The sequence below is a fragment of the Pelodiscus sinensis genome, chromosome 5 (genome assembly GCF_052426305.1).
Source record: "Pelodiscus sinensis isolate ZL-2025 chromosome 5, ASM5242630v1, whole genome shotgun sequence".
Lineage (NCBI taxonomy): Eukaryota > Metazoa > Chordata > Testudines > Trionychidae > Pelodiscus > Pelodiscus sinensis.
The window spans coordinates 30925443-30945859 of NC_143056.1; the positions used below are offsets into that span (position 1 = coordinate 30925443).

At 43.9% G+C, this 20417-nt stretch overlaps 1 protein-coding gene across 2 annotated transcripts in view; it reads left to right on the forward strand.

Annotated features, from left to right (window-relative positions):
* The first annotated feature begins 17572 nt into the window (after window positions 1-17572).
* Window positions 17573-20417, forward strand: part of FBLN5 (fibulin 5) — a 70734-nt gene continuing 67889 nt past the window's right edge. Inside the window, exon 1 of one of the 2 annotated variants that reach the window (XM_006133653.5) lies at window positions 17573-17978. In XM_006133653.5, the coding sequence (XP_006133715.1) occupies window positions 17953-17978 (26 nt within the window). In that variant the 5' untranslated portion in view covers window positions 17573-17952. The remainder of the gene's footprint in view (window positions 17979-20417) is intronic. The other variant, XM_006133652.5, reaches the window with a different exon arrangement.

Sequence of the window (20417 nt, forward strand, 5' to 3'; positions counted from 1 at the left end):
TGGCAGACCATCTTTTACTAGCTTTGAAAAGGTGACCCCTTCTTCATCTTTGGACACTCTATAACTATTACTGTGAATTTCACAGTAACACTGAAAGTTTCCTAAATTTTCAGACCTGTGTCAACAAGTAGAATGTATATTCTATGCCAGCAGACATTTTGATCTGTTTTATACCTTCCCTGTTCCCTCACTTGTTCCTATAGAGCAGAGGTGAGCAAAATCAGGCCCTGGGCCCAGATTCAGCTTGCCAAGCATTTCTCTCCGGCCTGCCCAGCTGATTAGTTGAGGTGCATACTTACAGCCAGCAGTGTGTGTTCAACTGCCCCTCCCCCACCTTGCTTCATCCTGCAGCCGAATTACTCTCAGTAGTCTCCCACTACCTGTGTAGAGTGGGGAAGAGGGAAATGGTAAAGTCATGGTGTCCCCTGCTCCTCAACCTCATCTCTGCAGAACAGGAGTTGGGGACAGAGAGAGACACAGCAGAGCTGCTCCAATCTGAAGCATGGATGGTAGAGTAGTGCCTGTCTTAAGAGGCAGTGCATTGTTTCTAAGATTTCAGTCCTCATGCTCGCTCTCTCTCTCCCTGCCCCCCTCCCCAGCCCCAGACTCCATCTCGGTAGGGCAGGAGAGGAGGAAGACAGCAGGCAGCTTTCCCTGTCTTAAAGAAACAGCACTTGGCTTCTCTCAGAAACATACCCAGCAGCAGCTAGCTCACATTCTCTCTGTTACTGTCTCTCTCACTGCCCCCCCCCACACAAGAGTCACTGACACACACATTCTTCCATCTCTGTGCCAAACCCCACTCTCTGTTCTACACACTCAAACGGTCTCAAAGTTTGCCTCTCACACACAGTGTCTCTTTCATACTTACACACGCTTTCTCTCCACAGCTCCCAGTCCTACCCCTTCTTCCTGAGGCACTGCCTCTTCTGGTAGGCTTGGAGCCAGCCCATAACCATGTACCAAAATCCAGGAAGTGCCCACCTCCCCTCATGAAAATTATTGCCCACCCCATTATAGAGAGCTGTACCTCACAGTTACTTGTTTGATGGTATTTTATCTCCTCTGGAAAAAGTGTGGTCCTCCCCCAATGGTATTTTAAGCTAACAATCGAATAGAGTATTTACATGATGGGTAGAGATTAAACCTATTTTTTTTAAAAAGATTTCCTTCAAACCAGACATAGGCAATAATTTTTGAAGGGGGACCACTTCACAAATTTTGGAAGTGGTTGTGGCCCTCCCCAGAAGGGGCAGGGCCTGGAGCTGCAAGCCCTTTCAACTGCTTTTATTTAAAGTGCTTGTGCCTTCCCTGCGGGAAGGCTGAGCCCTTTAGAAGCAGTTGAAAGGGCTCACAGCTCCCAACCTTGCTGCTAGCGCATTGCCTGAGAGCTGGGGTTATATTGGTTTGTTCATGCAAGGAGTTTTATAATTCTTTTTTTCACTCTCATGTCAATCCATTTACCTAATACTGAAGTAAAGTTAAAACATCTGTAGTTCTCAGGGATATGCCTATCATCTTTTTAAACACAATAAAATATTAGCCAACTTTCTGTCCACTATCAAATTTGAATTTAATTATATATAATTTTTGTTAGCAGTTCGGCCATTTCATTGTTAAGTCCCTTCAGAATTCTTGAATATCAACCATCTGGTCCTAGTCACTTGTTGCATTTTAAATGATGATTTTGTTCCAGCATCTTTTGTAAGATCAGTTTCTTACAATGACCCATCTTTATCTACAAATGCCCCAAGGCGGCGTTTCAAAGGTGCAGCCACTGCACAGCTGATCTGCAGATCAGCTGTGCGGCAGCTGCCCCTTTAAAACACCATTTCTGCGCCTTTCAAAGGGGCAGCCGTGGAGCCTGGGGGTTAGCTGTGGACTTCCAGAACCCGAGATCAGCTGGTGAATCCCCAGCTGACTCTGGGCTCCTAGCAGCATGAAGCGTAGCATGTAGCCAAGGGTCAGTGTGGGACTAAGACTCCCCCGCTGACCCCGGGCTCCATGGCTTTTGAAATGCACAAGAGCCCCTGCTGGGGACTCTTGTGCATTTCAAAGTGGGCATGCCAGTGGGACTTCCTGCTGGCCCCGGGCTGTACATGGCCTTCCACATTCCTCCTTTGAAATGTACAAGAGCCCCCGCTGGGACTTCCCCACTGGCCCTGTGCTATAGAATCATAGGACTGGAAGGGACCTCGAGAGGTCATCGAGTCCAGCCCCCCGCCCTCAAGGCAGGACCAAGCTCCGTCTACACCATCCCTGACAGATGTCTGTCTAACCTGTTCTTAAATATCTCCAGAGAGGGAGATTCCACCACCTCCCTTGGCAATTTATTCCAATATTTGACCACCCTGACAGTTAGGAATTTTTTCCTAATGTCCAATCTAAACCTCCCCTGCTGCACTTTAAGCCCATTACTCCTTGTCCTGTCCTCAGAAACCAAGAGGAACAAATTTTCTCCTTCCTCCTTGTGACACCCTTTTAGATATTTGAAAACCGCTATCATGTCCCCCCTTAATCTTCGTTTTTCCAAACTAAACAAGCCCAGTTCATGAAGCCTGGCTTCATAGGTCATGTTCTCTAAACCTTTAATTATTCTTGTCGCTCTTCTCTGTACCCTTTCCAATTTCTCCACATCTTTCTTGAAATGTGGCACCCAGAACTGGACACAGTACTCCAGCTGAGGCCTAACTAGTGCAGAGTAGAGCGGCAGAATGACTTCACGAGTTTTGTTTACAACACACCTGTTGATACAACCTAGAATCATATTTGCTTTTTTTGCAGCAGCATCACACTGTTGACTCATATTCAACTTGTGGTCCACTATGACCCCTAGATCCCTTTCCGCCATGCTCCTTCCTAGACAGTCGCTTCCCATCTTGTATGTATGGAACTGATTGTTCCTTCCTAAGTGGAGCACTTTGCATTTCTCTTTATTAAACTTCATCCTGTTTACCTCTGACCATTTCTCTAACTTGCTAAGGTCATTTTGAATTATGTCCCTATCCTCCAAAGAAGTTGCAACCCCACCCAGTTTGGTATCATCTGCAAACTTAATAAGCGTACTCTCTATCCCAATATCTACATCATTGATGAAGATATTGAACAGTACGGGTACACGGTGTTCTGCATTCCTCAGGGCTCTTGTAGATTTCAAAAGAGGAATGCGGAAGTGCTTATTGACTGGTCGATAGATATTCCATTGACTAGTCGATTAGTCAATTAACCGCATTTTAACATCCTTAGTTCCTAACTAATGAGAAATCACAAGTGTTTCTCTGCAGACACATATTGGGACTAGAAGAGCTTTGGCAATATTAAGTGTCTGGTTTGAATTATCAAGTCCCTTGTAGTGTAAATTCTTTTTAGACAGAAGCATGGTCCCTGAAGGTCTACCTTTGTCAGTCCTAGAAAAATAAATTGATCTGTTTTCCTTTTTATCAGCTCTCAAATCTAGCTACAGGCTATTTACCCATGAGCCAGGTTAGAACTTGTCACCTTGCTAGATTTAAAACTATATGTTTGCTGATAGTAAACACAATAAAACATTCATTTTAATAGCTACCACATCTGCTGCTTGGGGAAAAAACCCTGATTGGAACATCAAAAAACTGATGAACCATACTTACTGTCCCTAAGTTGCAAAAGTTGGGATGACAGACTGCAACAAGGGGCAAATTCCATGGCTAGGGATCTGTCTTTTGGCACTGCACAGCTGTAAGCCTTCAAGAGAAGAACCCCTTTTGGGCTGAAGACAGAAGCACCCCAGCTGACTTCTGCAGTTACAGTAATCAACATCTAAACTAAGCTCTGCGTCATAAAGCAACGTCAAGAAGTTCTTCAATGGTCTTGAAGGATATCCCAAAGTAAATCACATTGCTGAAGTCTAATCTGGAAGTAATAGAGGTTTGAAAGAGAAAGAAGGCTGCAATTTCTTGGTCAACCACAGATGAAGAAATGAACCCCAGGCCAGAACTTTTATCTTAAGATGCTAGGAACAGTCATGGGATCTAACAGGATTTCCCTGTTGGCAAAAGATGGGCAAAACCTCTTTGACTTTCACATGCCAGTATCTTCTTTTTTCTAGATTGTGCCCCAGAAACTTCTCCAAGTTTCAATCTCCTGCTGAATATTAGGAAAGCAAAGCGACTACAGGGTATAGATCATGTAAAGCAGAATACATGTAAAGATTCCACAACAACTCTAAATACCTCAGAATTTCATCTAGTGTACGTCTACACAGCAGGGCTAAAGTTGAATTAAGATATGCAACTTCAGCTACATCAATTGCATAGCTTAAGTCAATATAGCTTAATTTGGCTTTTGGTGCTGTCTACACTGCAGGAAGTCAAAGGAAGAAAACACTTCCTTCAGATTCCCTTACTCCTCATGAAATGAGGGTTACCATGAGTCAGAGTAAGAAGTCCTCCAGTTCAACATCATTTTGAAATAAAGGCATGTAGTGTAGAGGCGCACAATGTTATTTTGGAATAACATTAGTTATTCCAAAATAACACCGCTGTGTAGACATACCCTTAGGCTATGTCTGCACTTCACAGTTATTTCAGAATAAGCTATTCCAGAATAGTTATTCTGAAATAGCTTATTTCAAAATAGCACATCTACACTGCAGGGAAGCCTCAAAATTAGTCCGAGGCAGGCTATCAAGGTAGACATACTATCTTGATTTAGAGCCCCAGGAGGAATAACTTAGAATGGCCCTGGTGAGGGGCTATTTTGAAATAGCAGAAGTGGAACATCTACACAGGCCTTATTTCAAAATTGCTATTTCGGAATAGGTATTATTCTTCATAGAATGAGATTTACAGAAGTTGGAATAAACCATCTGTTATTTCAAAATTATTTTGAAATAGTGCAATTTCTGTGTAGATGCTCGCATAGTTATTTCAAAATAATGGCCATTGTTCCAAAATAATTTTGCTGTGTAGACACACCCTAAGTGACCTCAAATTCACATTGAACAGGGAAGAGTCCCAACAAGAAACTGTGATCCTTCACAAGAGACCCCCCCCTACACACACACACACACACACACACACACACACACATTTCTAATGTCCTTTTTCTACTGAACAGTTGCTCTGAAGAAATACATCCTTGCAGTTGGAACTTAAAACCCCTGTTTTGAAGAAATGTTTAATTCTGATTGCATTTTCTTAGTTCCTATTTTTAAGGCATTCGTATAAGTTACAAGCAAGGCACAATGGAACAGACAGTGAATGTTTTTTGAGTACTAATAGTTACAGGGAAACATTTAAAGAAGTCCAAGCCACAATTTGGCAAGGATGCAACTTAGTGAGGTTGAGAATGTTGATCAACAACAATCAGGGCCAGCTATGTTGCATGTGGGAAGGGCAGGGATGATGAAAGGGGGCTTATTATCTTTTCTGGCCTACATGATTCTCGAGTTTGGTAAACTAATCTAGTGATACTAAAGAAAAAGTTGTATTTGTTTGGAGAGAGTTCATGTATTTTATGCAAATTTAAAAAGCCCTTTTTAAATAGACACTTAAAAATACATCTTATAGCATCTGATACAATCTTTTTTTCCTATCCAGCTAATTGGTTTCAGATCTGACTTCAAAGTATCACAGATGATTAGCTTTCTTAAAAAAAAAAAACCCAAACCCTTTTCCAGTTGTTTCAAGACTGAAAAGTCACGTTTTTTTAAGATATATCTCACTGTTTAGGAGAGTGGTTAGAAAAGACTTGTATCTGTAGTACAATTCAATGCATACAACCTGTGAGTAGTCTTTCCAAGAAAAATATCATTTTCTCCAAGAGAAGTGTATTTTTCAATTCATCAAAATACTTTCACATTCATACAGCTGTCGACTCAAATTGTATTTCTAATTTTAAAACCTAAAGGAAGGAACTTAAATTGACAAAGGTGCATTCCATCATCGGTCTGATTACCAGAATATTTGCTTTTATAATATAGTTAATGAAAGCTCCATCCAGATCGTTAGGAACACTTCAAAGCAGACCACCTCCATGCTTTGCCTCTTTCCATAGTATTTGAAGTCTAACTATTTTAAAAATCTGATATAAAACAGGTAAAATGCAACTGAGGTATTTGTACTACATTTAAGAGACACATTCAACAGTTGTAAAAAGTTATATCCTGACTCTGTCAACAATGCAAGAATAGCATTGACTGCATGGTATTCCCCCAGTGCCTTCCCAACTTGCCCCAATCCCTGAAGAAGATCGCTTTTATGGGTGGGAGAGTCCCGTAATTAAGTCTCTGTAGTCAGTCAGTGCTTGACCTGTCGTCTGCGCTTCCCAGTAGTGGTTGAAATTAAACACATTTGTGTAGTACGTGCCCCTGTACATATGGCAGTGCTAGAGAGGAAAAGGATGATAAAATCAGTATGTCATCAAGCCCCTAGTTTTCAATGCTTTGATTTAAACATATTTGTCTTGATGAGAAAAATGCCTCATTTTTAAACATTGTCTGAGGAAACAAAAAGACTTCTAAGATTTGAGTCAGGGCAGGAGTTGTAAGAGAAGTGTCCTGGGTCTGTATTCTCATTGACAAAAACTTAGTTAATGCAGAGTTGAAGTTGCCTAGTGATATTTTGTCCCTTCTAGAATGATGAGTATAGTTAAACTCAGACCTCTGAAAACCTCTGAAAATTAAGAGTTAAGGTAATTTAAAACATAAAATTTTGAAAAGTAGGAAATACAGAGAAGGACCAATGTAACCTTAACTTTGCCCTTTGGAGTGGGCAGTAGCCACTGGAAATGGTTTAGTAAGGGTGATGCAAAGGTTAACAAAAATGAGAATGATCTGTGGTTCAGTGATGGGTTACTGATGAAAACTACTAGGTAAATACAAAGAATTATAAAAGGAGGTGAAGAGATTATACAACTTTAAAAGTGTGAACTTTTCTGTTGGGTAGATTCCTTTTTGAGTGTAGTATAGAAGTAAATGGCTTCTTTTGAGTACACCTGACCAAAACACAAAGTTTGCCTTCGCAAACTGAAGATGTTAGATTCTGTCTTATAATGCTTATGTGCTTTATTTCTTCAATGTCCTGTGTCTGCAAAAGCATTTTTATAGTATGTGTGTGTTGGAGCCTGCTGTTAAGTATTAAAAAACAGGGTAATTATGTAAATGCTGGTTTTAGAAAAGTGTATCTTGAGAAATAGCTTGCTCAAATTATTCCAGATTTGGACTACTACTCCTACTCCAAGAGGCACAGCAAATTTCAAGATGTTCCAAGTAAGTGTGCAGATTTTAGAGAACTTAGAATAGTCAACCTTTAAACAAGAAAGCAATACCTCAACCTTAACTTGAGCAGCAGCTGTAATTCATGTAAACAGGTAATGTGTCAGTGTAGTCCTTAAGAATATTCTCAATTATCTACAAGTTTTTTTAGATGAATAAAAGTAATTGTGTGCTGGAAATGGTTTCCTTTGTGCAGCTTTTTACCTCAGATTTTAACTAGAGTGGTGAGTGTGAAGGTTTAGATTTGAGAAGATGGAAAGTGTTGTTGCAGAACTTCCAGTAAGAAACCAAGCCATGCATCCATTTCTTTTTTTTCTGGAAAAAGGTTTCTTCACTGTAATGAAGACCAGCCCTGTCAGCAAATGAAACCAGAAAAAATAAAAACTTCTACTTGAAATTGTCTCTCTCTGAAGAGAGCTGGTTAGCTGGACAGTGCTCAATTCTCTTGTCTTCAGCAAATACACTTTCAGATTAGAATAATAGAAACGAAGGGCTTGAGGAGACTTCAAGAGGTCATCTAGTCCAACCTCTACTGCTGAGGCAGGACCATGTCAACCTAGATGTTTGTCTCACCCGTTTCTAAAAACCTCCAATGATGGGGATTCCATGCTGGCCGATGAACCAAAGCTTTTAGCCTGAAGTGTTTCTTAGTCAGCGGCCTCACTCTGCCTCTTTTTCTTGGCACACATAGGGTATGTCTAAACTGCAGAGTTTTCCAGGATACCAGAGTTATCCCAAAAAACTCTGCCGCGTCCAGGGAACGTGTCCGCTTTTTTGGAACATTTTCTGAAAAAGTGGGTGCATTCTTTCAGAAGCCCTGTATTCCTCATTTTATCAGTAATAAGGGATCTTCCAAAAGAGGAGGCTTCTCCCACATTTGGCCCCATGTAGACAGGTGAAATGTCAGAAAAGCCTCTCCTGAAAATAAAAAAGCGGAACAAGGACACAGTGTAGACATAGCCTTAGTGAGTGTAAAATGCGATCGTGACCAAAATCAACTGAGCAGCAGACTGACCACCAGTTACATAAAATGAGTTTCATGCCTTCAAAAGCGGCCACTTGAGCACTATTTAACTGTAGAGAAGTTCATCTTGGGTCTTGATCCACCTAAATTACCTAAATATTGCCAAGTTTGGCTAGAGCTGAGTCCAATGCGGTGATGATGCAAGAAATGAAGCTGGGAGAAACTCACATCTGACTATCCTCCCCATTGCTCCACCTCCTGGGGAAAGGCAGCCAAACTCTTCTCTCTTCTTACTTGAGCTGTCCCTCTTCTTTCTCCTTCGTGCGTGAGCCACTCTGCTCCCCTTTCTCTGCCTGGAATGACCTGATTTGGGTGAGGATGTGTGTGAAGAGTCCTGGAGCTGCAAGCAGAACAGAGGTGAAACTCAGAGGTGGAGAGACAGAACTGATGTGGGGATGGGATCAGAATTAATTACTAGGCAGATGGGGGAGTGAAAGCCTCTGCACCATGGGCCAGAATTGGGAGAGTTGGCAACACTAGATTTGTCAGAAACCCCGAGGGGAAAAGAAGGCAGGGAGAGTTCAGAAATTTAAAAAACCTGCAATATAATTTTTGTAGGTCTCATAACTGGCAGCTAAACTTGAAGATTACCTCAAGATACAGTATTTTCAACCACAAAGGGTTCAAAAATTATACCCCAAAATTGTAAGATTAGCCTATCTCACTGCTCACCTCTTTCTATATCATTAATATATTAGACAATCTAGGACCTAACATACAACAGAGAATCACTGCTGTTAAGATTTTGCTGTGGTATCATTTAATCTTCCTTGTTTTCTGTCGTTTAGCCAGGTTTTGCTCCATGACAATACTATGCCCCTCACACCTTGCCTGCTAAGCTTCTTAAGCAGCTTGGTTTTTTGGGACTTTAAGGCCTTTTGGAAGACTAAATAGTCAATTGGTTTTCCTTCATCCATTACTTTGACATGCTCTCAGAACTCATAAGAGATTAATGGGACATAACTTTCTTTTCCTTGTGATATCAGCAAGTCATTTTAGGCCATGTCTACAATAGGAAACTATTTCAAAGTTGCTAAATTTGACTTAAGAATTCCCGATTCAAAGAATTTGAACCAATGTGTCCTCATGACAGGGAAGCATCAAAATTAGTCCAAGGTGAGCTCCATTAAGGTGAATGGGGCTACTTCTTAGAACCCCAGGAAGCACTTTGGGGAGCTGCAAGAGGCCTCCGTGGGTATGTCTACACTGCAGCGTTATTTCAAAATAACATGTCTACACACAAAATGGATTTCGAAATAGCGTTTTGCTATTTCGAAATAGCGCATCCACAGTGATTGGACGCTGAATCACATTTAAGGCTGGCCGGAACCGGTTCTGGCAGGGCATCAGGTCAGGAATTACCTTGCGTGGCTGCTGCCTGAGGCTATCTGAGGTTCGTGCTTACATGGTCTCCCCCCCCCTCCTCCTGGACAGCTGGTTCTCAGGTTTCCCTCCTTGCTTGCCTACCTCGCTGAGGGACAGCAAAGCATTTGTTCTCTGCGTGCTCTGGTTGCCCTCACTCAGGACACCACAGCACTCTTCAACATGGAGCTGGAGCTGCCCCTTCGCACTCTGCTGCTCTTGGACATGTTGCTGCAAGTCTGGCAGCAATTTCTGCAGGCTACTTCATAGGAGCTGCAGCAACCCAACCGCCAGGCCTTCTTCCAGACCCTCCTGGGGTATGTGGAGGAGCAATTGTAGCACCTGGACACCGGTGTGCCCCATGGCATCTGGCGTCCGGATACCAGCACCGAATCGTGGGTCCTGGAACACTGGAGAGACCAACAATAGATCCAGAACTTAGGATGAAGGACACCTTCCTGGAGCTCTGCGGGTGGCTTGCCCTTGCTCTGAGGTGACAGGGTGCACATATGAGGCCTGCCATTCCCCTCCACAAATGTGTTGCCATGGCTCTCTAGAAACTCTCCACGCCGGATAGTTACCGATCTGTGGGGAACCAATTTGGTGTGGGGAGATCCACCATCAGGGTTGTGCTCCTGCAGGTATGGCAATCTTGGGTGACTGTCCCACGAGGGGGTGGAAGGAGGGAATGGGCTGCCGTAGCGGGAGGCCGGGGTGGAGGTGGTGTAAGTCCCCTCCCCGGGAGGGTTTGTTCTGTCCCAGCCTCACAAAGGCATGCCTGCAATGGTCAGGCTTTCTGGGGGCTGCTCCTGGTGCATGGGGGAGCAGGGGATTAGAGTGGCAAGGGGGGAACTGTCACGCACCCTGCTGCCCCTGTGATTGTCGGGCTTTGTGTGTCCTTTTGAAGGTGGTCAGGGCGATCAACACTATCTTGCTCTGCCAAATCATCCGCCTGGCCGATGTCGATGCTATCATTGAGGGGTTTGGCGCCCTGGGTTTCCCCAACTGCGGGGGGGGGGGGGGGCTATCGATGGGACACAAAACCCTATCCATGCCCTGGATCACCAGGCCTCCAAAAGGGATACTTTTCAGTGATCCTGCAGGCCGTGACTGACCACCGGGGCCACTTTGTGGACATTAATGTTGGCTAGTTGGGCAAAGTACATGATGCGCTGGTCTACTGCAACTCTTCCATGTGCCAGAGACTGCATGCTGGGAATTTCTTCCCTGACTGCCACATCATGGTCGGAAATGTGGAAATGCCTGTCTGCCTGGTTGGGGATGCGGCCTATCCCCTACAGCCCTGGCTGATGAAGCCCTACACTGGACACCTCAACCAACAGGCATTTAATGCCAGGCTCAGCAGGGCCCGCATCATGGTCGAGAGTGCCTTAGGGAGGCTGAAGGCCCATTTTAGATGCCTTCTCGCCCGCCTGGACCTCTCAGAGTGGAATATTCTGCACATGGTGGCAGCGTGCTGTGTGCTGCACAATGTGTATGAGCAGAAGGGGGAGGCCCTTGAGGCTGAGGCCGAGCACTTGGCCAGACTGTACGCGGGAGGCCCATTGGGGGGTTGTCTGCATCCAGGAGGCCCTGCAGGAGAGCTTCTACCTGGAGGACCAGTAACAGTGCTTTCTGGTCCACCCCACTGGGGGCTTGTGTCTCACTCCTCCCTCACATCTTTCCACTTCCTCCTGTTTCTCATGGAAAATAAAGACAGTTTGCTTGTTTTTTTTTTTTTTTAACAAACTGAACTCTGTTTATTGAACCAAACTGGGTGGAAATGAAATTCGGGTGAGACTGGGGAAAGAAGGCAGGAGAGGAGAGAGGGTGGGAGAGGGGAGGGGGAAACTTGGGAGGAGGGAGCTAGAAGGGGGAGAAAAGAGGAGGAAGGGGGAAGAGAAGCTCAGGATCAGAGTGGTGCCAGGGCCGCTGGCTCTCAGCACCACAGGTGCAGGGGTCTCAGCATTCCTGGGGATGTGTGGAGGGAGAAGCAGGAGGGGGAGAGGGAGTAGGAGGAGGAGTGATCACTGGGGAGGCAGCAGAGGCTGGAGTGACAGGAGGCAACATGATCTGCACCAGGGTTTGGAGATGGGCACAGATGGCATGGCCCTGGGCAAGCTGCAGGTTTTCCTCCACCGAGTGGTTAAGGGTGCAGTGCAGGGCTCGTAGTACCCCCAGGTGCTGCTGCTGGTATTCGTACATTGGACGGATGGGCCTGCGGAACCCTTGGCTGTGGGAGGATGTCCCGGGTGGTATGGTGCGCCCTCCACTCACTGGTCTGGCTGTGGAGAACAAGGACAAATGGTCAGTCATCCCTGAGGACACAATGCCTGAAGCCCAGCCCAGTTCTGCAAGTCAAGGACGACCATTCTCCTTGCCATCAGAGCCGATGTGCTTGAACACACGCTATATTTGGGATGTCCAGGGAACCCTGATATTCCCGGGAGTGGAGCTGCCCCAAGACTGCACCCATGCCCCTGTGCTTTATTTTGGTGTGTGTGTGGTGGGGGGGGGTATGTCCCCTGCCTCCTTGTAGAGGGGGCCTGTGGAGGGAGGTCATCCTGCTGTGTCTCACCCCAGGGTCAGGAGCATGTCACATCTCTCCGCACACCCTTGTGACTAACAGGCCAAGGCCCCTGTATGGCAGCCAGCTGGGGCCATGTGCCCAGGAGTGGCACAGCACATGCTCACACATGCGCAGGTTTCTGTGTGATCCGTGGCCAGCAAAGCACAGGTGTGCAGTCCCTGGTCCACCACTCCACCCCCTGCATAAGGGGACAGTGCTGGTACTCACATGATGTCCCGTCCCCGGCCTCGGACGATGCCTGGGATAGGTCTGCAGGGACGGCTCAGGGGTCCTGGATCAGCTGGGTGGTGACCCTGGCTCCTGGCCCCCCTCCTCCTCCTCTGTGCCATCATCAGGGCCCTCAGCAAGGATGACATTGGCCGGCTCTGCCCCAGAGTCAATGACTACCTGGGGGAAAGAACTGTCCCAGCCCCCCAGGATGCAGTCCAGGGCATCGAAGTGGGGCAGCTGTCTGTGTCTGCCCCTGCTCGAGAGCTGCCCGCTCTGGCTCTGGCATAGGCCTGCTGCAGCTCTTTGATCTCCTTTTCCTGGGTGCGGATGTAGCCTCTGTCAGCCATGCTGGCAGCCATCCGGCCTTAGACAGCCAAGTTCCTGCGTCTCGTGTGGAGATCGTGGAGGTTGGTGGTATCCCCCCAAACCTCAATAAGGTCCATGACCTCTGCACGAGACCAGGAAGGCGCCTGTCTCTTCCGGCCCCTGGCAGACTCTTGGGAGCTGGAAGACTGCTCCCAAGGACTGCTGGAGGGCTGGCTGGCTGGCTCATTTTGTGCCACTGGTCGGGGCAGCAGCACAGTAGCTCAGAGCTGGCAGGCCTGATGGTAGCCACAAAAGCTCTGGACAGACTCTATACCTTTAAGAGCTTTGGGGGAAGGGGTGGGGGAGAAGTTTTCTGTTTGTGGCCAGAGCTGCCACCAGGGCACCCTGGGAAGGGCTGGAGGCCCCCTATTTTGAAATAGCCCCTATCCCTGTCTACACAGTGCTTATTCTGAAATAGCTATTTCAGAATAGGCACTATTCCTCATAGAATGAGGTTTACAAATTTCAAAATAAGCCCTCCGCTATTTCAAAATAATTTCAAAATAGCGGTTTGGCTGTGTAGACACTACCACAGTTATTTCGAAGTAAGTGCTGTTATTTCAAAATAACTTTGCTGTGTAGACATACTCCCAGAGGCCAATAAATTTGAATTAGCGTCATCGGAGCATCTATACTAACGTTACTTCAAAATTACTATTTTGGAATTAGAATTATTCCTTGTGAAAAGCTGGGTACAGAGTTTGAATTCCATGGCCTATTATTTCAAAATAACGGGCATGGTAGTATGGACACACTGCTTATAGATTCAAAATTGGGGGAAGGGTGTTATTTCAGAATAAGTTCCTAGTGTAGACAAGGGCTAAGAGACAAACTTTCACAAGTGGCTACTAGTGGTGAGTGTCACAAATTGGACTCCCAGCTGTAGATGACTAAGGCCTGATTTTTCAGAGTTTCTAAGAATAGGCAATTCCCATTGACTTCAGTTGGACTTGTATGCTTTGGAAAGTGTTGGTCTTAGTTTTTCTGTCATTCAGTTTGCTCACTTGTAAAACAGACAGAGCTTCTAAATTCTCTGGGAAGATAAAAGTATTAAAGTTTGCAAAACACTTTAACTCCTCAGATGGAAGATGCCATATAAGTATAACGCATATCTATATTTAATTTTTATATGCATTTTTGCACCAGCATAAATTTCCTTGCATCTGTCTAATAACGTATCTCTGTAATGTCTGTGCCAATACATTCTTGAGTCAGTCCTAAGTGGAACATAGGATTTGGTCCAAGAGAGGAATATAGCTGGACTGCTTGATAATAGTGATCATAAAGTAATTAAATGTAACATTCCTGGGTGGGGGCAGGGGGAGAGGATGTGTAGAAATCCCACCAGAGTAGCATTTAACTTCAAAAAGGGGAAATACAGAAAAACAAAGCTAATTAAAAGGAACAGTCACATGAATGAAATACCTCAAAGTTGAATGAAAACTTTTTAAAAACACTGCTCAAACCATATGTATATCACAATTTTTTTTTTAAAAAAAAAAGGGGGAAGGGGACCATAAAATGTCACCTTGGCTAAAAAGCCAAATTAAAGTGGTGATTAGAGGCAAAAAGGCATCCTGTAAAAATTAGAAGTCAAATCCTACTGAGAGAAATAGGAGCATAAAGTCTGGCAAGTCTAGTGCAAAAGTATTATTATGCAGGCCAAAAAAGAATTTGAAGAGCAACAAGCAAAAGACATAACTAAGGGCAATTTTTTTTCAAGTACATCAGAAACAGGAAGCTTGCCAGACAATCAGTTGGGCACTAAGGCTACGTCTAGACTACAAGCTTCTTTTGAAAGAGATCATCTAGACAAGCCACAAGAGTTTCAAAAAAGCGAGCTGCTTTTTCAAAAGAGAGCACCCTGGCAATCTGGATGCTCTCTTTCGAAAAAGCACAGTTTGCATTCAAGAACACCTTTTTTCAAAAGAGCTCTTTCGAAAAAAGGTGTTCTTCCTGGTAAAAGTAGGTTTACCAATTTCAAAAAAAACTACATCAATCTTTTGGATTAATTTTGAAAGAATGTAATGTCAGTCTAGATGCAGGTGGCGTTTTTTCAAAAAAGGCCACTTTTTCTGAAAAAACTCCATAGTCTAGCCACATTCTAGGGCTATGTCTACATTGGCGCGATCTTGTGCCAAAGCGGCCGCTTTTTTGCAAAAACATGCTGCGTGTCTACACTGGCAGTGAGTTCTTGCGCAAGAACACTGACGTTCTAATGTGTGAAATCAGTGCTTTTTGCGCAAGAACTGTGATGCTCCCGCTCAGGAATAAGCCCTCTTGTGCAACTGTTTTTGTGCAAGAGGCTAGTGTAGACAGGCAACATGAATTTCTTGCGCAAGAAAGCCCGATGGTTAAAATGGCCATCAGAGCTTTCTTGCGCAAGAGAGCATCTACACTGGCACAGATGCTCTTGTGCAAAAGCACATCTCTTGTGCAAAAGCACATGCCAGTGTAGACTCTCTTGCGCAAATACTTTAATGCAATAACTCTTGCATTAAAGAGTATTTGCGCAAGATCATACCAATGTAGACGTAGCCTAGGTGACTATGTAGCTAAAAGAATATTCAAGAGAAATAACACTGTTGAAGAGGAACTAAATGAATTCTTTGTTTTGGTCTTCACTGCAAGGGATGTGAGGGAGATTCCCATACCCGAGCCATTCTTTTTAAGTGATAATTCTCAGATTGAAGTGTCAATAAAAGAGGTCTTAGAACAAACTGATAAATTAAACATAAGACACCAGGACCATATGGTATTCACCAAGGCTGTGTCTACATTGGCACCCTTTTCCGGAAAAGGGATGCTAATGAGACACTTCGGAATTGCAAATGCCGCAGGGGATTTAAATATCCCCCGTGGCATTTGCATGAACATGGCTGCCGCTTTTTTCCGGCTCGGGGCTTTGCCGGAGAAAAGCGCCAGTCTAGACGGGATCTTTCGGAAAATAAAGCCTTTTCCGGAAGATCCCTTATACCTCTTAAAATCAGGAATAAGGGATCTTCCGGAAAAGGCTTTATTTTCCGAAAGATCCCGTCTAGACTGGCGCTTTTCTCCGGCAAAGCCCCGAGCCGGAAAAAAGCGGCAGCCATGTTCATGCAAATGCCGCGGGGGATATTTAAATCCCCCGCGGTATTTGCAATTCCGACTGGTCTCATTAGCATCCCTTTTCCAGAAAAGGGTGCCAATGTAGACACAGCCGGAGTGATTAAAAAGATTGGGTTTGTTCAGTTTATAAAAGAGATGACTAAGGGGTGGGAAATATGAAGTCTATACAATAGAATAGATTGTATAGAAGTCTATACAATCATGAATGGTGTGGAATAAGGAAGTGAATAGAGAAGTGTTGTTTACCTCATTACATAACACAAGAAGCAAGGGTCACAATAAAAATAATAGGCAGCGAGTTTAAAATAAACGTAAGGGAGTAGTTGACACAATACACAGTCAATATGTGGAATTTGTTGCCAGGGGATTTTGTGAAAAAGAACCCAAAGGAATAACTGAGTTCAAGAAAGAAATAGGTATGTTCACGTAGAATAAATCCATCAATAACTCTTTGCCAAGATGATCAGGGATGTAAACCCATTAAATGCTACTGTGGTGGGATTTCTACACATTTCTCCCCAAGGATGTTACATTTATGATCACTATTATCAAGCAGTCCAGCAATATTCACCTCTTGGACCAAATCCTATGTTCCACTTAGGACTGACTCAAGAATTTATTGGCACAGACATCACAGAGATATGTTATTAGACAGATGCAAGGAAATTTACTCCCCCTCCCCAACATGAGCGGCCCACAGCCTTCCCCAGTCTCCCTAGAGCATGGGTAGCTTGCAGGCCTGGCCTTCCCTGCCCCCACCCCCTGAATACAGGGTAGGTGGTTAGATGGGTGGCCCCTTTTTAGTCCTGGAACATGAGGAGGGCTTGCAGCACAAACTGCTGTCTTGGTGGAGCTGAAGCCCCAGGAGCCTGTAGCAGCTGCACTTGAATGTGGGGGGTGGGAGGAGGAGGGAGTCGTGTGTGTGTGTGTGGGGGGGGGGGGAAGCATAGCAGTTTGAGAAGGCATTGCCTTTCCCTGCCTCTTATACCGTGCCTGTTGTTCATGCTCTCTGAATCACTTGGTATTGGCCACTGTCAGAAGACCGGTTACTAGGCTGGATGGACCATTGATCTGACCCAGTATGATCATTTTTATATATGTTCTGCGTGACCTACGAAAGGTCTGTGGCAAAACCACACAACACCCCAAAAGGTACCTTTCTTCAGTCAAAGTGGCAACCTTGAAACAAACAGAAGGGAAGTGCAGCAGGTTTTCTGAGAATCTTCCATTTTACAAACTGAAGCCTTAAGTTTGGCATCAACTTGCAAATGGCCAAAATTTCAGACAATACAGTTACTGCCTCTTGAATGTCTAATCTGTTTTCCCTCATTTTCAAATAAATCAAAATTATATAGTCCCTGTAATTGCAATCGCCATGAATTCAAATCATTCATATCCCAGAGGTCCAGAGCTTTCAGCAGTATGCCATTGGCATGAAGTATTGCTGTGCTGCATATTCATCATCTGAGCTGAGACACCAGCTACAGGGCCCCTAAAACGTCTAGTTTTATGCTCTGAATGAAAGGAAAACAGTCTGTTTTCCAGCCCCTTGATAAGGGCTTCTATCCAATAACAGGGCTGCCTCTGCACCCGGGCACGTTTGCTTGTAAAGCTTGCAGTAGGAGAGGCTTTCCTTAAAGCTGTGAGTCTTTTATCCTGGCAGGCTGTTCGAGATTGTTGTGAGGAGTCTAGCCAGTTGGTGAGCTCTGTAATCTAAACCAGCTGTCCCCAGACTGAGGCCCCCATTTGCATTGTTTAACATACTTAGAAAATGAAGTGTTCATTTTTAACATTCCTCCTCCAATTGGTTTAATGCTGAATTACAGAAGAGAACTAAGCAAAACCAGGTGCTTTTGCTGTATTCTCTCCAGTGACTGAAGAGGAGCAGACCTCTCTCTGCCCTGTCTATAATTTGATATTTCATTCTTTGGAATACAAATGACGGAGGAACTCAAGGGCTAGCAAAACGCTGATGTTCAGACACTTTTTTTAGTTATCCAGCAGTGCAGACTCTCTTTTTTCCACCTTTCCTAACCAATGCTGGACATGCAAGAAGTAAAGAGGTAGGTACCGTGCACCATTCTTCTTTACTCACTGAATGGTAACCTACTCATGGAAAATGTCTGTGGCTAGGAGCCACTATGCCAGATCACTAGCTAAAGCCATTTCAAAAAGACAGGGTCAAAGATGGGGTAAGGCTCTTTTTTGTTTGTTATAAAAGCTGTGCTGTCTCTAGCAATTTCCATCTTCATCTATGCAGTATTCTGCATTTGGGAATCTGTCTCTAGGGGGGATGCTGAATTGTTACAGTTAAGGGTCTTCTAGCTAAAATCACAGCTGCTTTCTCTGGAGATACAATTCACAGTAATTTAATTACACTTCACTCATTATTGTTGCAGAAGTTAATTGCTATTTTATAATAATTTGCTGAACAAATGAACAAGACCAGCTAAAACAATGTTGTTAGGAGGTTGTGTTATGTCTGTTAATAATTCCCAGGGGGACAAGGAATTTAACAAAATAAAGTCAATTGAACTAGTGACTGCAGATCAAACCCCTCCAGGAAATGGTCTGTATTATTCTATCACCTTTCCCATAACTCAGAACAATCTAGTGGCTCTTAGTTCTTGAAACTGAAGGATGTATACAGTTGTGAATATTGTCAGTAAGAAGATAGGAATTTTTGTTGTACAACAAAGTATAGCCCAGTTAGCACTTAACACAGAGCAATAAAACTTTGTATTGCTTTTTCTTCCATTCTTCTTCTTTCTATACACAAAATGAATGAACAGTAATTTACAAAGGGCATGCTTGAGAAAATATGCTCTACCACTTCCAAGGATTTAAGGGACCCATAAAAGAAATGCAGTCTGAAATGGATGACATAGTGCCTTACATGTATTGCCTCCATTTCTAGGGGAACGTCTTTACAGAATTTGCCAGTTTGTGTTATTACCTAACTTTCCAGACAAGCAACATTTGCCTACTCCGCACCATGACCAACCATCTTAGGGGTTGTGTGTACATTTTGGTGCTTATTGCTCAACTAAAACATTGATGTTTTAAAATGTGCTTGTCAGTTTGTGAGTAGTTTCATCTGATGTGCCTAATAGGTCACGTTCAGTAGCTAGACTTGCTGTAGCTAAAAGAGCCTGTAGGGAAAATTGGCTGCTCCTTTAGATAGCCCAACTGAGGCTGCCTAAATTTTTCCTGCTTCCCATGTTGTTTTTTTGAAATATACTGTATATACTCTAGACAGTCAGTAATATTCTCCAGTGTAAATGAGACATGGCTCTAAATTTTATTGAAAAGCACCTTTATTATACGGAAACTGGAAAATGTTGAAATTGAAGCGCACAGAAAATAAAATAAATCTCTTATTGTTCTTTCCAAATTTATATCTGGCACTAGTTAACAGCCAACACTTTGAGTTGGCCAGCATACTTTTATGGACAGAGCATACTCTAGTACTGTAGATCAAAGTTCCCTCTATTTTTTTGATCCATGTGTAGAATAAATTTTGTTATGTGTACTGAGGCATGTACAGATATACACCACCAGTAGAAACACATGCTGCTGGCTGTGGGCACTGTGGGTGCTCTGCTAATCAGCTGAGCGGCATTTAAATCTCTCCTGGGTGGCTGTACGAGCGCTCAGCTAAGAAAGAACACTGATGTAGATCAAAGCTCAAGAGACAGCCAAATATTTAATAGCTAAGGCCAGATTCTGTCACTGAGAATTTCCTTGCTCTACAAGAAGTTGTTTGAAAATACAAAGGCCAGATTCTCAGATGTAGTAAATCAGGATAGTGTCACTGATGACTTTGATTTATATCAGCTGATGACCTGACACAATGCATCTACTTACAGAGCCACCTAATATTCAGTGTGAGTAAAGAGACAAATTCTGCCCCTAACAAATATGTTGATTTTTGAGAGTAGTTTCTTGGGGATGAAGCCTGGTCTAGCCCTGGTAATGACTTACTCTGTGAGGTTTGTGCTTCAGTTTATCCATCTGTAAACTATGTATAATACTTATCTAACTCTTAAGGATATTGCAGACTAAATTTATGCTTGTGCAGGGTTTTGAGATTCTCAGATGAAAGGTGCCATAGAGGGTAAAATTTTATCATTGGCTATTATAAACTTGCTCTTTAAAGAGCTTTAGCATAGATTGTTATAAAAGACACAGATTAGTCAACAAATATTTAGGACTGGATTCGGATCTCAGTGGTGTAAGTCCAAGTAAGAACACTGACTTAATGGAGAGCTGAGTCTGGGCCACAGCTGTAACGTTATATGTCACTGGCCAAATTCCTCTACAGTTCGGCTCTATGGAGTGCAGAGATTAATTTGGCCTCATAAAAATGGCCACATTGGGTTACACTATAGGTCCTTCTAGCTCAATATCCTGTCTTCCAACAGTGGCCAATGTCAGGTGCCCTAGAGGGAATGAACAGAACAGATAAGCATCACGTGATTTTTCCTTTGTCACTCATTCCC